An 18,234-nucleotide genomic window follows, 5' to 3' on the forward strand; every position below is an offset into this window, starting at 1 on the left:
TTTCTTTCATGGACTGCCCGGCCTCTTTGTGCCCACGAGCAAATCCTAGCCAAAAATGAGAGCTTGCAGGAGAGCTTCTTCAAAAAAAGGGGGGGCAGCCTGATTCAGAAGAAGGCTGCTGTTCACAACCAAAAAGAAAGCTGCTTTTACAAGAAAATGCTTAAAACTGTACTTAAGTGATGGATGGATCACAACAGGTGACTCACTTGCTCCACGTGCAACATGCCGCGACCAGTTACCCAACGAGGTCATGAAACATTCAAAACTGATTCCACCAAACACCCTGCTTCAAAACACAAAGCTTTGGACACAGACAGATCCAGATTTAGAAGACCCCCACATCACCACAGACCCTCGCCATGGGGGAAGAACTGATTTGCATGAAAGTGGCCCGACTCCCGCTGAGTAATACGGTGTAGAAAACAGATTTGCATGTAATAACATGTTACTAGTGATGTGCTTTAGTTAAGATAACTGCTTCTGTCTGAAAGGCAACATTATGTATATCTTACTGCAGGGTTTAGTGGGTTTCTCAACTCCAACCCACAAAGAGGCAGTAATTTAAACCCAGCTTCGCGCTGTTGTTAACAATGTGGACGCCAGAAATAGCAGCGACTTCAGAAACACAACAGCCAGTTTAATAAATGTATAACCTTTTAAATATCGTCCTTCTATTTGCAAATACTGACTTCCATGCGAGTCAATATTTACAAATACGACACGGTCAAGTTACAGATGAAGTTTTCATAACACGTTACTAGTGATGTGCTTTAATTAAGATAACTGCTTCTGTCTGAAAGGCAACATTATGTATATCTTACTGCATGGTTTAGTGGGTTTCTCAACTCCAACCCACAAAGAGGCGGTAATTTAAAGGTAAAGGTTTGCTAGGTAAATTGATCATTCTAAATTGCCCGTAGGTGTGAGTGTGAGTGTGTCTGGTTGTTTGTGGGGACTGCGGGTGGAAACTAGCAATTCTGCTAAAACCTGGTGTATTTACACTGCTTAATGTAGTGTTCATGAATATGCATTGTCCCGTCTAAATAAACTTTGAAATAACCCATAAGTAGGAACTGGTGCAACTGGCAGCAGCCAGGCTCTCAGAGCTCCGAGTACCTGCAGGACCGCATGGATGGGAAAACATTTATAACACGAGATGGGTTTGAGCGGGAAGTGTGGACAGGAACTCACAGTGTCTCCTATCTTCAAGTCGGCACATTTCCTGAGGCCTGGAAGTGGATTTCCGTCCTGGCAGGTGGCGGTGAAGGACAGGCTGATGTCTTCTGGGTGGTCCCACACCGTCAGCTCCACTTTAGAGCGAATATTCTGAGAACACAATCAAGTCAAACAATACTTTTAAAACAAATAATCAGATTTAAAGCAGTTTTCAGCGGTCACTGAGCAGAAAGCTCCCAAATGTCCTGGAACCAAAGCTGGATGCACGTGATGGCCTCCGCCCAGGCGCTCTTATCAAAACCAACTTAGTTTCTCTGGCGGCGTTTCCATCCACTCCAACGACGTGGAAAAGTGTGAAACATGGGGAATGCATTTCTCTGGTTAGGCACATTTTTAAAGTTAATCCGACCACAACCGCCAGCGCTGCGCATGGATGCGGGTTGTGTGCCAGTGGATGGTGAGAGCCACATGAAGCTGGTGCCGCAGGCTCGTCCACTTCCATTCAGCAGCACCAAAGACAAAACAAAATAAGGGCAGGTCTCGTGCACACGGAGGAGTCTCTGAGTCACATCTCTGACCCTGAACGCCAGCACAGCGAGGAGCAGCTTTCTGCTGCAGTCAGGCCGAGGAAACCGCGTTGGTCAGATTGTTGTGTCTTTAAATAATGCTGAATACTCCCGTTTCAGCAGTGGGGCAACAAGCGTCTGTTTTATGATGATCAAGGCCTATGTATGCTTGTGCTTTGGCTTGTTTTTGTGGTTCCTGGAGATGTTTTATCTGTGACTGACTAGTGGGGATTTGTAGGAGTATAAGCTGTTGGGACATTCACCCACAAATGACTGACCGAGGGGCTTTTGTCAGCTGTAAGTTGTTTACTTGGTCAGTATGTGAGGTGTTTTGGTCACATGACTCAATCTACAGATGACTAAAACCTCCAGGGGAGAACATTCAAGGATGTTTACGGTTTAACACATAAACCTCCGTTTGCTTGACACCTTGCTTCAGTTTCTAAACAACCGACATCCTGGCCAGGTAAACAATATATGGTGGACAAAAGACAAAAGACCTTCAAGAACCAAGAGAACAAGTCCACCACGAGTTGTGTTGGCAGCAAAAAATAAAATAAAAAAAAAAGAAGAGGAAAAAAGTGGAAAGTTGAGCTGAAAGCTCTTACAGTGTCGTGTTGTGCACTTAAGTTTTTATTTTCTTCTCTGAATCACTCCCTTAACTTCTTCCTGTATTTCAGAGTTAAAGCCCGGGTTGGGAACTGAGATTGCCAACTAAAAAAGTTACACCATTAACCGTAAATAGTAAGATATAAACTTTAAGAGCTAAACTCGCGTGCAATGGAGGAAATATTTCTTATTCTGAGCTAAAGATCCGCCAAATGTGCATTTTATTTTTGTCTTTTAGCCACAAGTGGGCCACATGTGGGGCACATCTGGCCCACACGACACTTGAAAGCGATGCAACTGAGACAAAGTGGCCTAAAGCATCCCGGATCAGGCCAAAGTCTTCCTGGTACCGGCCGGGGATAACTTGGGCTTTAGGGGCCACGCAAAGCCACATTTCACAAGCTGGCTTTGACACGGGTCCTGAGTTTGGGAAGTTTAACCAACTCCAAGTCAGTGCTGTCAATCAAAGTCATATGAGGGACAAATATAAATTAAGATGTGAGTCATATTTGGCTTTCTTTGGTATGAGCAACCATCAGTTAACACAAACAAAGACTCTTTTTGATTTGGGGTCTAAAAATTAAATCTATGATGCTTCAAATTTACCGTCAGTGAAAAGTGCCATGTTTTTGGCCACGTCCTGGAGCCCGGATCCTTAATCCGCCTCTCGCGGCACATATCCGGCGCAGCAGCGGCGCAGCGCAGCCAGCGCTCCCAGAGTGGGGGCTGCAGCGTGACAGCTGGAATGTTAATGCGGCCGTGAGTCAAAGATCACTCCCACACGGCGAGCATGCGAGCCTAGGCTTCACACAAGCCGGAGAATAAAACACTCCCCACACCAGAAATCATTGAGAGATGACCCGACAGCACACTTCCTCCGTTTCATTGAGCTACTCTTTTTAATAACAAGAGCCAATCAGACGAGAGTCTGGGTTTGATTTAGAGTCCAGACAACGAGGAGTACGACACGCTGCACCAATAATAATAATGATGATAATAATGATAATAATAATCACGTAGTTGCAGTGATTCAGTGATTCTTGAGTTTCGCTTCATGGAAACCTTGCAGCCTTCTGACAACGAAACCGCACAATAACTGTTTTAAATCGATAAAACTGTCTCTATTCGTACAGAAGCAAACGCACGCTTCATCCAGCCAGGAGGTGACTGAACGAACTATACTGCAGTCTGGTTAAAATGACAAACGTTTTGTTTTCCAGCAACATGTGGGTGCATTTTATTTGTTCGTTTCCAATATATTACCTCAGACATGCAGCGCATGCAGCCTCGGTGAGGATTCTTGTTTTCTGTGATAGTTTGGTAGGATCAAGTCTTGAGGGCTACAACACCCTCTTTATCCCGAGAAAGGGTGGGGGTCTGGGCTTGTACTTAAGAGTCACTAAATTATTCAATAATTCAATTTTAATGTTGGAAGAAGACAAACGCTCGCAAAACTCCCTCAAGCAAGTGTATCGAGAGCAAATGTGAAGCAACGGTCCAAAACCTCAAGCCCACTTCCAGCTAATCCTCACATCTGGAAGCTGGGACAGAGGAGCGTTTGGGATTTTTACTTGAGTGGTGGCTTAAATCATTAATTCATTATCAGAACCGCTGATCACATTCCTGCCATTCAGCTAGGAGAGGGCACAGCTACATCTAAGTTTCCATCCCAAGACGAGTATTTTTTATTTTTTTTGCAGCTGGCTGGAATCATTAAAGGTCAGCTGCAACGGCAGGAACTTTTTCCAGGGCGTACTTTCATCAACCCCATTCATACTGAGGAAAACACAAAGAACCCAAACATGCAGAAATGTGTGACGTTAAACTTTGCAGTTGTACATCATCAGCACACATCCTGGTTCAACTGTTCTGTGACCAGAAACCGTATAAAAAGAACGGGACAAGCGCTGGGTGACATCATCTGCAGGTTTGTGAGGAGCGGTGTTGAGGCCAGCTTGTGGAGGATGCCGTGTTGGCAGGTTCTTACTCCACCCAAACCCGGTTATGCTCAAATAGCTACCTGTTTTAGCTCGTCTTACATCAGGCTTGGATGCCAATGTTACCTTACATTCATTCTAACCGAGTATGTCCTCCTTTCAGATGTTTATTCCAGTAGTGACCTCTGTAACGGGGACTGGCAGAGCTAAAACGAGGACTACTGTAGGCTAGGGCTGGGCGATATATCGAGATTTAAATATATATCGATATATTTTCAAACGCAATATGGTACGAGACAATATCGTTTATATCGATTAAAAAAAAAAAACTTTTTTTTTTTTTATGATTTTGATATAGCTTATTTTGTGACAAATTGACTTGAATGTTTTATTTGCACAAATGTTTTGTTATTTGCACAACTGTCAACCTCAGTGGAAAAGTCTGCCTGTTACTGTCTACATTGTATTAATTGTGTATTTTAATTTAATTGTTATGCAGGAAAGGGATATTTGTTTTATTCAAGAAGCATTTTTATTCTATATATGCAGGCAGTTTATTTTTATTTCATTTGTTTTATACATTTTGATATTGTGCAGACCTCTGTTAATAAAGGAACCTGTGTGACATTTGGCACGAGGCTTTGTATTAAAACTGACTGTTTTTTTAAGGGTTTGCCTCAGAAAAAAATGAAGCTAACAGAGATGCTATGCTATAATGCTTTGGGGGAAACCCCAATTATGGCACAGAAAAAATATCGATATATATCGAGTATCGCCATTCAGCTAGAAAATATCGAGATATGACTTTTGGTCCATATCGCCCAGCCCTACTCTGTAGGCCAGCTCTGTCAGAGCGGCCGCTGGTCCAGCCCGGCTCAACTGTTTCAGCCAGAAAGGCTGACGGCAGCAGTCGGACCCCAACGCAATCAGACCCTTCCAGGTGGGTGTTGAAGGGAGCGGGGGATATGGGTGAGTCTCCGAGGGCCCCGGGTCGCCTACACCGTGATTATGCCCTCTTATCTTCCAGTTCACAGCTCAGGTGTCAAACGTGAAGAAAATGCTGAGATGTTGACGACCTACATTGAAGTGCACCTGTCGCATCTTCAGCAGCTCTGGAAACCAGATGTGGCCCCCTGGCTGAGTCCAGCGCAGCGGCGCTCCAACCACCCACCAGCTAGAGACATTAAACCATCAACTCAAGTTTCTGAATCTGAACGTTTTCCAACCCCGACTTCCTCATTTCACATTATTGTCTAGAAAATAGGCCTGTGTTGAAAAAATCGATTTCCCAATTCTAAATCGATTCTCATACTAATTCCTAAAAATCGATTCATATGTCTAAAGACCGATTTTTTTTTTATTTATTCATGTATTATTTTTTTTACAACTTTTGGTTATTTTTTTGTTTATCCCCAAAAAAGGAATGTTTTGTTGGACACGAGAATTACTGGTGCCATGTTTTTTCCTTTAAATATGTTTAAAGGTATGAAAACATTAAAGTGTTAAAACCAAATAAAAACCAAAAAATGCTCAAAAATTAAAAACCAAAACTGACTGAAAATGGAACAAATAAAAACGGAATGTGGGAAAAAATAAAACCGATTTGATCCGTCTCTGTTTCCTCCCTGGATCTGTTTGGTAATTCTGACCCACATGATGTTTCTGAAAGCAGTTCTATCAGCATTCTGGGAGCTGATTGGTCCTTACAGCATCATTAGCTGCATTACTTGCTGTTTAATCTCAATATAATACTAGTAGTAATATTTTGCATAACTACAGTCATATAATTCATGCAACAGCTCAAAAAACTGTTTTAATAACACTAACCCAAATCAATATCGGAATCGAATCGAATCAAGTCCTGATAATCGATTCTGAATCTTAAGAATCGGAATCGAATCGATTCTTGACATTTGAACCGATATCCAGCCCTTCTAGAAAGGCAAGGAAACGTCAAATCTGTCTTTGGTTAGCCGGCTCTCCGCCAGACTTCCCTCACTTACGTTGTAGGCCGTGATGATCAGCTGGATGACGTTCTTTGAGTCCTGGTCCAGGATCTCCACCGTGGTTCCAGGTATGAGCATGGTGATATTCTTTGTGGGTAAAGAGAGATCAGTGAGCTTTTAGGTTCCCCGGGCAGGAGATCTTTATTTCACAAAGAGGAGAAGGCAGACTGATGTTACCTTGTAAATGACGTACAGTCGCTTGGTCACAGCGAAGATCAGGAAGATGTTGTTTTCCGCCAGTTTCTCCCCGAGCAGAGCCAGAGACGGATAGTCCTGAAGAGACAGGGGGACACGAGGGGAGCTGTGGCGTTTCATCCTCCCAATCTGTTTACAGACCTCAGTTCAGAGGACAGATAAGCAGGCTGATGCTCCTCTGACCTCTGCTGAACTTTTGACTTGTTTGTGTGTTGTTTGGCTTGTTTGAGAAGGAGAACTGCTCTCTCTCTCTGTCTCTTCTCTCTTATTTTCTCTGGATGCTTTTCAGTCGCAGCTCATATTTATATTTGACATGCAGCAGAAGAACAGAGCGTTCTGAAGCCGAAGAAAACACTGTCCCCGTGTCTGACACTCACCAGGACCGCTGCTTAGGGAGAACTCAACGCTTTTACAACCCTGGAGTTGCTGCGTCACGGAACAGTCTTGAGATTCTGCGTCTACAGAGGAACTGTTTTCACTCGCTTTTTTTAGTTTAGTCTCATGGAATCTTCAGTGTTTCTCCGCGTAGTTTAACTTTACTGCATCCTCTGGCTGTGCTTCATATCTGCTGCGTGTTCACGCATCATCGGCGGGACTCCGGGGCTTTACTGGCAGCCTCCGGGTGTGGAAGCGTGCCGTGGCCCCTCCCTCCTCGCGCTAAAGCGGGCGTTCTTGCTCACACAGCCTGGTTTAAATCAGAATATCGGCTTTTCTGTGGGACGAGAACAAATTCAGCGAAAGCAGCCGACGTGAGAAGCACTCGGATCCAATAATCTCGGCTCCATAAAAGCCAAGCGGAGGCAGAAAACCTTTAAGACTGAATATACGGTCATAAAAAGGTCTTCAAAGCGAAGTCTGACACATGAGTAAACAGTCCTGCGTGTGCTTTGCAAACAATGTATTTGTTTGAATAACGTTTTTAAGTGCATTACTGCGAGATCCAGGTTCACAGAAGACCAAAAGCCTCAAAGTGGCAGACTGAAATCAGTCGCTGTGAAATCTGGACTCATTTTCACTCAGCACATGCTTAATATTGACGTTTCCTCTCCAGCTGCTTCGTTTTTATAGCCTATTGAAAACCTGTTTCAAGGGAAAAAAACATGATGAAACGTGCAATAATTCCCTTCAATGAAAACTGGAAAAAAAGGATAACATTTTAATAGCTTTTTTTTAATCTTTGAAGCCAGGTCTTCTTTTAAAGTATAAAGTTTTGAAATGAGACATTTTCAGGACTTCTCATTTTGGTTCCTCCATATGTTTTCAGCTGGTTTCACGTCTGAACTTCCTTCAGCTCGGGTTTGTTGCCGTGCAGAATGTGGATCATGCTGCTGAAGGAAACGTCATCTGGACAGAAACGCGCGTCCTGGTCTCAGCGTGTCCAGATGTTCATCAGAGTCTTTTTACGACATCACAGAGAGCAGATTATGAAATCTGATGAAATTTTACAGATGTGACAGTCGACCCACTTTTCTATTTTCCACGGAAGGTGAGGTGGTGGCGTTTCCAGACTTTTGCAAAGCATCTTGGGACCCAAAAGCAGCAAAAGTTGAGCTTGTCTCACCTTTATATACCGGTAAGTAAAAGCTTCTGAAGAGAGATCATTATCCAATCAGAGTAGATATTGTTCCCTGCATTGTTACACAGGATTGGACATTTCTCTTCAGGCTGCTCTGGTGGTAGAATCAGAACTCAAGATCAAAACCATGAAGAAGAAACTGAAGGTCATTGTGAGAGGTTCCCCACTTATGATCCCTCGCTGCCTGCCCATCCGATCAGCAAGTGAAGGAATGAGGCTTCGCTCGGATTATCTGGTTTAATTTGTTGTTTATATTTATGCTAAACAACAAAAAAGCTAAATTGAAATAAACCATGGGAATGTCGAATGGACAGGAATTATGAATGAAATATATATTATGGAAAAAATAACCTTCTCCTTGAACCTTAATATGGGTAAATTTAATACTTACTGGTGGAAGTGGTCATCTTATTTTGATGGGTGAAGAAGAGGGTGTGGAGTTGTGTGTACATCTTTGTGAGAATGTGAGGCAGATGTTTATGAAGATAGACAGTTGTACAGGTTCTTCACATCTCTGTGTCGGTATATATGTTTGTGTAATTGATGGCCTGGGATTAATGTTTGGGACTTTTGATGGAGGTGAACTTCCAATGCTTGCCGTGTGGCTTTTCCTTTGCTGTTGATTTCAGAGTGGCTCACCGACCTGACCTGTTGTTTCAATCTGTGCATTTTTGTTATTTTTCTTTCTTTTATTTTGCTGTGCTTTTAATTTTATGTCATTGTTACATTTTACTTGTAATGTAAAAAATATAAAAATCTTTAAAAATAAAGTTAAAAAAAAAAAAAAAACCCTGGGAATGTCTATACTTTAGAAAAAAAAAAAGAAAGTGATGCATCTTTTCCCTCAGAGTGGTACCTCTCTCTCCTCCTGATCTCTGACAGACTCGGCTTTTCCATCATGTTTGTTTGTGTTGTTTGGATGCCATGCGTTGACATCTCTTACCATCTTTGTGGAGGCGCTGTACTCGTTGCGCTCGTCCAGGTGACACTGGCCGTCGTGCGGCTGAACGAGGCCGCCGAGCCGCCCGTCCAGGGCGAGGTGCGGCACATCGTCGGTGGCGAACACCAGCAGGTGGTAGGCCTCTTTCCTCCACCCGATCTTGTCCTGTCAACACAGCAGCAGAGTCAGGAGGGCTGAGTCTCTCCATCCTGCAGTTACCGTCACGGGAATTTCAGAAAAACTTTGTCTGGAATTCAAACTCAAAAACGCGTGAAGCATTTACAGATAACCAGAAAAAAAATAAATAAATAAAAGCAGCAGGAGGATGAAATCGACTCCTGAAATGTTTCCAGTCACAACAGAGAGAGTGGAAAAACACCCCAGAGTTTTCTACAGAAGGTGGTACAAAGGCCATTATCAACAGGAAACAACAGCGAGGGTGCTGACTAATGCGCGCTGCTAAAGAAACAACATGTCAACCAATCAGCTGAGAGGCCCTTTGTTGCTCTTTTGTTCATTGTGTGTCGTGTTAAATACCCGGCAGAGCCGAGGATGCTGCGGTCAGACCTCTGGAGGCCGGCGACAGACACCCAACACGCCATAAACTCACCATTCCTGCAGCTCAGGAGAGTTTCTAACCCAAACTCCTGATCATCCAAAAGAAAACAACAACAAACTGGAGGACTTTTACGTAAATTATATCCATAAAGAGTGTTTGTTTGTGCAGCTGGTCTGCTGCTGCAGTTTGCAGCTTCAAACAAGTCAAGTTTTAAAACTTTTTTTTTTTTTTTTAAAAGGAGCATGAGGCATGATTGAGGCAGGATTTATGAAAAAAATGTGTATACGTTTTAAGTTTAAGTTTAAGTACGTTTTTAAGGGTGGCGCTAATGAGTCTCATTTCTTAAAAGGAGCCTCATGCTCCTTTAAGTAACAGGAGATTAAGGTAAAATTGCAAAAACCACATCTTTCATTTATACATTACACTTGGAAAATACTGTCAAATATGACAACTCCACCCTCAAAACTCTGAATCCGATGACAGAAATGGATCCAGAACGCTAATGAAGGACAATAACGTATGTAAAAAGTATGTTTTTTTCAAATTTACTGGGAAGAAAACTTGTGTTGATGGGTGAAAACAACGTCAACCGGTAAGATGGCGCTGACGAGTCTCTGTCGTATCTGGAGCGAATGAAACCGAAGACGCCGGCCCCGCCTGCACGCGGCCGGCGTCTGAATCACTGCAGCTCCAGTAAATTACAAGGCAGGAGTCATTCTCTTTCTTTAGACAACAATTAAATCCGGGGAGCCTACTGGGACGTGACTGGGCCTGTGAGGGGCTCTTCCAAATGTTTAAGCAGCTGCGCCCAACTGCACTTCCTGTCCAACGCCCTCCCCGCCTCATCCAGCAGATAGACCAGCTGCTCGTCCTAGAGGGGTCTCGCTACAAACGTCTACAAACGTCAAGCCAGGCATCCAGTGCAGGCGCATCAGAAGAAAAGAAAATAGAGGAAGTAGTAAGACTGATGTCAGAGGCACCTTGCAAACGGCGGCCTGCAGGATGGCATCGAACCCGCCCTCTGGCGCGTCTCGGTTGCGAGACACCATTTGCTTCTGCACCTCCTCGTTGAAGCGGTCCACTTTGTCGGTCAGCGAGAGGATGTGGCGGAAACCGAAGGTGGGGACACAGTTGGGGAACAGTTTGTATCTGTGCGGGGAGAGAGGAGAGAGCGGAGAGACTCGGATCAGTGAACCTGCAGAGCTACTTTCAAGCACACGTTGTTTTCATTCTACCTCGAAAAAAGCATAAAGACCAGGTTTAGATAGAAAATACAAAAGCCCCATCTACGCAGCGATGTCAGGAGGCAGCTGGGTCAGCAGAGGTCGAAACGGTGTTATCCAGCACAGCATACACACACACACACACACACACACACACACACACAGCTGAGCCAGCAGTGACCCAGATGGGAAGTGATGCATGATGGTGGACGGTCTTACCTCCGGGGCAAACATCATGCCTCTCCTCCCCCTCCATCTAAACTGATTCCTCTCAGTTTGTCTAGTCCAGCAGCTTTAGTTTCCACTTTTACACTTTGTTGCTCTCGAGCTCTTAAAGCATCCATCAAACACACCTTTACCCAACCCAGAGATCGCCGAAGTAAAGCCAACCAACCCGTTGCAGGGATTCTCCTGATACTTGGGTGCCGTGTAGGAGAACGGGGACATGTTTTTGTCCACGAAGGAGCCGAAGCCGAGCCGGAAGTTGCTGGTGAGCGCCCCCATCTCCAGCGCCAGCTTGGTGCCCAGGTTACGGATGGTGTTCAGGTCGTCCTTCATGGAAAGCGAGAGGTCCATTAGGTAGTAGAGATCCACCGGGTAGTCCTCCACCTGCCGCACCTGCAGGTCGAACGACGTCTGGTCTCCTGCGGGAGCGAAGGAACCCGTCAGCCGGTTTACTCACACGGGGATGCTCGGCTCTCGTCGCTGCTGCTTACCTGGCCGGAGGCTCAGGGAGATCTTCTGAGGCATGATCTGGACCACATCGTAGTGGGTTGGGCTCGACCCTTTAGAACTGAGGGTAACGTTCTGCGTGACGAGCAAGCTGCTGGTGGGGTGTTCGATGAAGCGCGCCTCGCAGCCCCTGTTTCGCAGGTTTTGACTGAAGTCACACCGTGATGTCAGAGTCCGGCTCCTCCCAAAGTCCTGCAGGACGAGACGCAGCAAAGCCCTCGTTAACGATCACCACCATTCACCGGCAACAACCAAGGTCTTAAAACATGGTGTTGCACTAAGATCGTCATTTCACCTTTGAAAGAAAGAGTTACAACCCAGAAGAGATGTCGTATGGACAAACATTAAAACTGTCGCCTTCTTCCGTTTCTCATTTATTAATACACACTTTCCTGCATTTCAAGCCCGCAGCACAATCCACAAACGTTGGAAATTGAATCTTGGTAGTCACTGAAATATTCAAAATTAAGAAAAGAGCATTCCTCAAAGACAGATTGAAAGGGATTTGCATATTTTTACTTAAATGCCTGTTAAGACACGACTGTGCAACAAAGGATCCTTAGAGAGGGGAGATGTACAGAACCGGCCTGCTGTCCTGACCTGCCGCCAACATTTGTGCAAAACCCAAATATCCTGAAGGAAAGTTGTCACGGAAACAGCTCCAATTCAAAACACTGCCAGATATCGCAAAGACCGTTTTACCCTTTACCAGGTGGTCTTTCAGGTGTTCATAATCCAGTTCATCACAAAGGTTTCTGCGCATTTGCACGTCTCTGGCAGCGCTGGATGTGACGGCGCTGCTCGATCTAAAGTCATCAAACTCTAGTTTACAGCCATGTTTGGCGTCATTAATACATGTAGTTATGCTGTAACACTACTTAATCATTAGTTATTACCTGAGGGCTTTGTCACTGAATGATCGACTGCAAAGACTAAAGCATTTTTCATTGTTTTGAAGAGAAGTCTCGCAGGACGAGATACGGAGCGAGAACCAGGAGGGTTACGCTCATAAAAAGAAAATCCTGGCGCCCCGCAGCGCTGTCTTTATCGCAAATTTAGAGTTTAGCTTTTCCTTTGTGGAAAAGTGTGATGGAAATGCGACTACCGAGACAGGAAGACAACACTTGGAACTCATCATTACATATTATCCTTACCAAAAGAGTAAAAAAAGGGTTATTTAATATTCTACGGTAACACAAGAGTTGAAATATTGCTATTTCAATTATTTCAGTGTCTGCTATATATATTAAAACTTTTTTGCAACTGTTGGACTGAAACGCAGGAATATAAAGTGGTTAAATGAGGTTGACAAGAAAAATGATGTCAAGTTCATGTTATTTGCAATGAAATCAAGCTTTAATATGATATACATGTAATTTAATATAATTATTTGTAACCATTTTCGGATGTGTAACTGAAGTCATCCCCCACTTTTTTAGATGATTACTGACAAGTATAATTTAATTGCCCCCAAGTGTGTCTCTATCCCAGTTCTCCCAGTAAAGACACATTTCTACAAGGTCCGCTACCTGAACAAACACTCCTCCTTCGCCCACTCCTCCACTCACCGCTATAGTTTTGATGCACGAAAATCTTCCCATTCCAGATGTCCACCCTCAAAACTGTTAAAAGTCCCACTGGCTGCACCTTTAATCTTTCCTCTGATGCTGAATTGCATAATGGGATTTGTTTTGGCAACAAACTTACCCTGTCGCTCCGCTCGTGTAGGAGATGTTTCAGAAATGAGCCGTTTTACCTGACGAGCAGTTTATTCCACTCACACCTGTCAGATCAGCCCACAGGTCCTTAAACTGGGCTTTAACTTTTTAAACTAAGGTAAATTAAAATTCAGGGTAACATATCTAAAAGTCTAAAAAACCTTATAAAACAGTGGAGTTTGATTTAAAACAGATTTGTGCATATCTTCACACAGACTTGAATTGAAATACAGTTTGAAGTTACAGCGGTACAGATGTTTCCCGTTAAAATTTGACCAGTTAGACGCACCACCCATCATCGAACAAAGATATAGATTTATTAGGACTCTTTTTCTAACAGACATAAGGAATTATATAACAAGAGCGGTTTTTCATGTCTGAAAACTGTACAATCTGGTTTACGTGTATCCTGTCTAAAAAGGAGTGCAGCGATGTGTTCAGGTGTCTGCGTGGCGGGAGATGACGCACCTCTTGCGCGCACCAGGCGCAGCTGGGATGGATCAGGAGGCATTCTTCGCAGGAAGTGGCGCTGCCACTCGTGCACATGTTGAGACCTGAGGGCAAGAAAAGAAAAGTTGTGGATTTCACAGGAGGGCGCGACAGAAAGTTGTTGCGTTTACTTCGGTTTGCGATGATACACTGAAGCTGTTGTGCTACTCAGAGGTATTTTCTACAAGATAACCGGTCATTTCTTTTGGTCCAAGCAGCTGTGCAGGACCTCTGCAGCCACTAGGGGGAAACCTACCGACAACCAGGGGTGAAAGTAAGCCGGATCGGTCTGGAACGGGGATCCGGAAAGAAATATATAGTGATGATGCTCACAACAAGAGCAGAAACTAATCAAATGTTAACTAGAACACAAACGTATCCCTTTATCCAACGCTGACAGTTTGTCCCTCGGACGAGCAAACTACACTACAGCAGCGTAACGTTATATATACACTGCTGTAATGTAACGAGCAGCCCACACGGCCTCCTGGTGGCAGAACGCACAGGAAGATACAGTGAACAGATATACAGAACATACCTGTCAAGTCTCCCGTTGGCCGGGAAACTACCGTATTTTACCTCTCTTTCCCACCGTCCTCCCTTATTAGTATTTTCCCGTAAATTTCCTGTTTTATAATACAATCATTTTTAAACCGCAAGCTGAATTGTCACTAGTCTCGCGAGAACTGCCACCTGCTGTTGTCTAGGTGGCAGTTCTCGCGAGTTTAGTGGCGACAACGGAAACGAACTCGGAACAACAAATCAGACAGATGGATGGATGGATGTAACCAGAGAGACGAGTTCTGCTAAAAAAGCGAAGACTTCGTGTAAATATCTCTAAAAATAGTAAACCGAATTTACTTTCCTAAAGAGGAGCAGGACAATGAACAGTTACGAGTTCTGAAAGTTATTTCAGCTAGAGACACAGAAACATGCGTCTGTGTCATCAGTCATTAAGGCCAGTGAGCCACATTAGTGAAAATGTCAAATTAAAATAAAATGTAAATATTTCACTTGAAGACAATCAATGCATATATAAAATAAAACTATTTAAAATAAACAAGTGTGCTTTGATTCACTTGTGTTTTCATTTAGGCTCTATTATAGGAATTACATACATAGGAATGTCCACAGCACTTCAGTGTCAACAAAGGTCACTATCAGGTTCTGAGCACATAATTGTAGTCTGTAAGTGGTTGACAGGTAGTTATTTTAGATTTCTCGTAAATCTGTCTTAAAATGTAAGATACTTGACCTCGGTTGGACTGGTGGGACGGCGGAAAGTTTCCCTTATTTTTAAATCCAAAACTTGACAAGTATGATACAGAATCGTCGTATACCTTGAACGATTCTGTATCATACTTGTATAGCCTTTTTGCAGTTAGGCTTACTCTGAATTAGGTAAACAACACTAGTTTTAGTATGCTTGTAAACTATAAGCATACTAAAACTAGTCTTGTTTACCTACAAATCCTTCAGATTTGTTCACAATAAGTCTGTTCTGCAACTGCTTACATGAAAATAAATGTTTTGCAATAAATAATGCTCCGTGTCTTACTACATAATAGTAATTTTTAAATTGTAAAATTGAATTTGTGTCTGAGGTTGGGCCCGTGGGGGGAGGTGGTTAGTTCCTACAAGAACTTTATCCTACTTTCACCCCTGCCGACAACACAGTGCTGAGAAAGCTCCACGACACCGATTTAACCCAACTTCGGGGTGTACTCCAAATGTCTGAGCTATAACGGCCTCAGTAACAACATTGTGCTGCAATAGACCACGATTAAAAGGATAAGTAAGTAGTGCTAGCAGTCACGGACAAACGTATAATTTCCCATTACAGATTTGGAAGGGATTGCGTCTAGCCATTGGCTGAGCCAACTGTCAATCAATTCAATCAGAAATAAATGTATTGCTTTAAGTACACTCTCTTGGTGTGGTACAAAAAAAAACAAACATATGTGAACGCAACTAATTTGATCCATTTGGACTATAGACATTTTGCTACGAGCACATTTGATGAAGTTGGAGATTATAAGAAAAGATGATCGATGGACCGACATGTTGGTACAAATCTTGTTAGCCTATTAAGCCAATGTGTGTGTGTGTGTGGGGGTGGTGGTCTTTTAATCTCAATTACTACAACAGCTATGGGTCTATGGGTAGACTCCATTATCAGCCCTTGTAGATGCTCTCAAACAGATAAATACATAAATAAATAAATAAAAGAAACACATGGAAATGGCCTTGACAAAGGAAGAATTACGCTTTCTTCAGGGTTCCTACACATTTTTCAAGGTCAAATTCAAGCACTTTCAAGTGTCATTTTCAAAATCTTTAAGCACCTTATCGCTGGGGTAAAATATCTACAGGAATATATATACTCATAATTATTTTTTTTTTAATCGACACTTCTCTTTTTTATCACAATTATGTACATTGTATCGTGCTGTAAACATCTAGTTATGTTTCATCTTACTGATTTTATTTCTCCTTGTAATAACTAAACTATACAGTCTGATCCCAATTTTGTGAAAGACAAGTTATAATTTCAAGCACTTTCAAGCACTTAAATTAAAATTCAAGCACTTTTCAGGCCTTGAAAACACAACATGAAATTCAAGCACTTTGAAGGATTTCAAGCACCCTGAAGGAACCTTGTAAGTAAATAAAAGAAACACATGGAAATGAAGCGTCCTTAAATGAAATATTTGGATAACATCATCACACAGGTGTTGGTGCTCCGGTGTTCTGCCAATCCTCGCTCCCTGCCGAGAAATGCTACTGTGTTCCTGCGCATGCGCACAGTCGATTTTGAAAGTTTGATTGGCACGTCCATGATTTCTTGCACGATGTAAAATGGATAATATGGGATGTTGAGTATTCGATCCTTCAAAATACACTACCCATGACATGAATTGCATTACACTTTGTGTACATTATACGATAGAGAAAAAACTACAATTCTATTCAGTCATTCTCCTTTATTTAACCAGGCAGGTCATTAAGAACATTCTTATTTACAATAACGGCCTGGCAAGCGACAAGGACCACTGGGGGGAAAGGAGGTGGGCTAGGGAGTAAAACACAGTAAAATTGTAGTTGTAGTTGTACAAAAAGGTAGAAAACCATTTGGTAGCATTTTGTGGCAAAGCAGCAAAAATCGGCAGAACACCGTGATTGAAACACCTGTAAGCAGCTGTGGGAGCAGTTTTGCACATGATATTCCTGGAGAAATAACGCGCTCCGCTTCCATGTCTACAGTCGAACCAGCATATCCATCCATCCATCCCTCCATGCATCCCCCCATGCATCCCTGCATGCACGCATGCATCCATCCGTGCATCCATCCCTCCACCCCTGATCCCTCCATCCCTCCTCCTACCTGCGGAGCAGCGCAGCAGCGCCTCCAGCAGCAGGCAGCTGAGCGCCGTCCTCCACATGCTGGCCGGCCGCGTCCCCCGGAGCTGTCTGAAGGTCCGCAGGTCCAGCTCTGCTCTGCAGCTCTGCAGCCGCACACTCCCACTGAACTCCCGGACCACCCCTCTCCCGGACTCAGTCTCTGCCCCGCTTATCCGTGCACTCCGCTCGGCGCGCGGCTCCGCGCCTCATCGCGCCGGGCTCGCTGGGCTGCTTCCTCCGCACACTAGTGACCGCTCCGCTGACAGCAGCTGACACACTTCTCTCTGAGCTCGCTACCTCGGCTGCTCCACTCCGACACCGGCTCGAAAAGCAAGTGTCTGAACTGGAAACGGGAACAAAAGTGTTGGAAGCAGCGAGGAAAACAGCCAGCGCGCAGCAGGGCAGCTCCGCTCTGCTGGCGGCTCCGAGGAGGCTCCGCCCACTCCGCCCAGACTCCGCCCACCGGGGAGATGCTGCGTTCATGCACCTCGGAGAAAACTTGAAAACCTTCAACTCTACGTTTTACAAATGACCAGTTTATCCGTGACAAAAAAAAGGTTTTCCGAGCAAGTTGGAAAAATAAAAGAGCAAGAATATGAACATTTCTTTCCCTTGTTAAAGTTCGTCTTTTGAGAAATTGTTAGATTTGAGTTGCCAAGTTACAAACAGCAATTGTTTTCCAAGGTAACTGATATTCCCCAGCTATCTTTGCATGCCGCGTTTCAAAGTCTGGGTGAACAGTTGGCACTTTGGCGGAGTGGGAACAACACAGGACTCACCGGCACCTAGTGGTGGTATTTCTGGACTGACCGAGAAACGGAGTAAATGTTTATGGAGCTGGAGGGGTCAACAGTAGATAAACAGTTCAACTTCCCCTGTTGTTACACTGGTAACCAACTGACGTCACATTACACAACCCAGTCAGGAAAACATGTAAACAGCATAATATCAGATTATAATACCAATGCAACCCCTGGTGAAAAAACACAATGAAATAAATGAGATCCAACAATATTGTTTCAATTAATGTCAATACTATTATATCAAGTAGAAGAAAAAAAAAGAGGATTTGCATTTCCAAATAAATAGCTGTATAAAACTAAATC

General features: G+C 43.7%; 1 protein-coding gene across 1 annotated transcript in view; it reads right to left on the minus strand.

Moving 5' to 3' along the window:
* The window catches only part of itgb5 (integrin, beta 5), a 63,179-nt gene extending 45,623 nt beyond the window's left edge, over positions 1 to 17,556 (minus strand). Inside the window, exons 1-9 of the mRNA XM_061723160.1 lie at positions 17,112 to 17,556; positions 13,706 to 13,791; positions 11,504 to 11,711; positions 11,182 to 11,431; positions 10,545 to 10,713; positions 9,009 to 9,170; positions 6,472 to 6,567; positions 6,292 to 6,381; positions 1,192 to 1,326 (exon numbers count right to left, since the gene is read on the minus strand). Coding sequence (XP_061579144.1) covers positions 1,192 to 1,326; positions 6,292 to 6,381; positions 6,472 to 6,567; positions 9,009 to 9,170; positions 10,545 to 10,713; positions 11,182 to 11,431; positions 11,504 to 11,711; positions 13,706 to 13,791; positions 17,112 to 17,169 — 1,254 coding nt within the window. The 5' untranslated portion in view covers positions 17,170 to 17,556. The remainder of the gene's footprint in view (positions 1 to 1,191; positions 1,327 to 6,291; positions 6,382 to 6,471; positions 6,568 to 9,008; positions 9,171 to 10,544; positions 10,714 to 11,181; positions 11,432 to 11,503; positions 11,712 to 13,705; positions 13,792 to 17,111) is intronic.
* Between the last annotated feature and the right edge of the window lie 678 nt (positions 17,557 to 18,234).

Source organism: Cololabis saira, chromosome 6 (genome assembly GCF_033807715.1).
Source record: "Cololabis saira isolate AMF1-May2022 chromosome 6, fColSai1.1, whole genome shotgun sequence".
Taxonomy (NCBI): domain Eukaryota; kingdom Metazoa; phylum Chordata; class Actinopteri; order Beloniformes; family Belonidae; genus Cololabis; species Cololabis saira.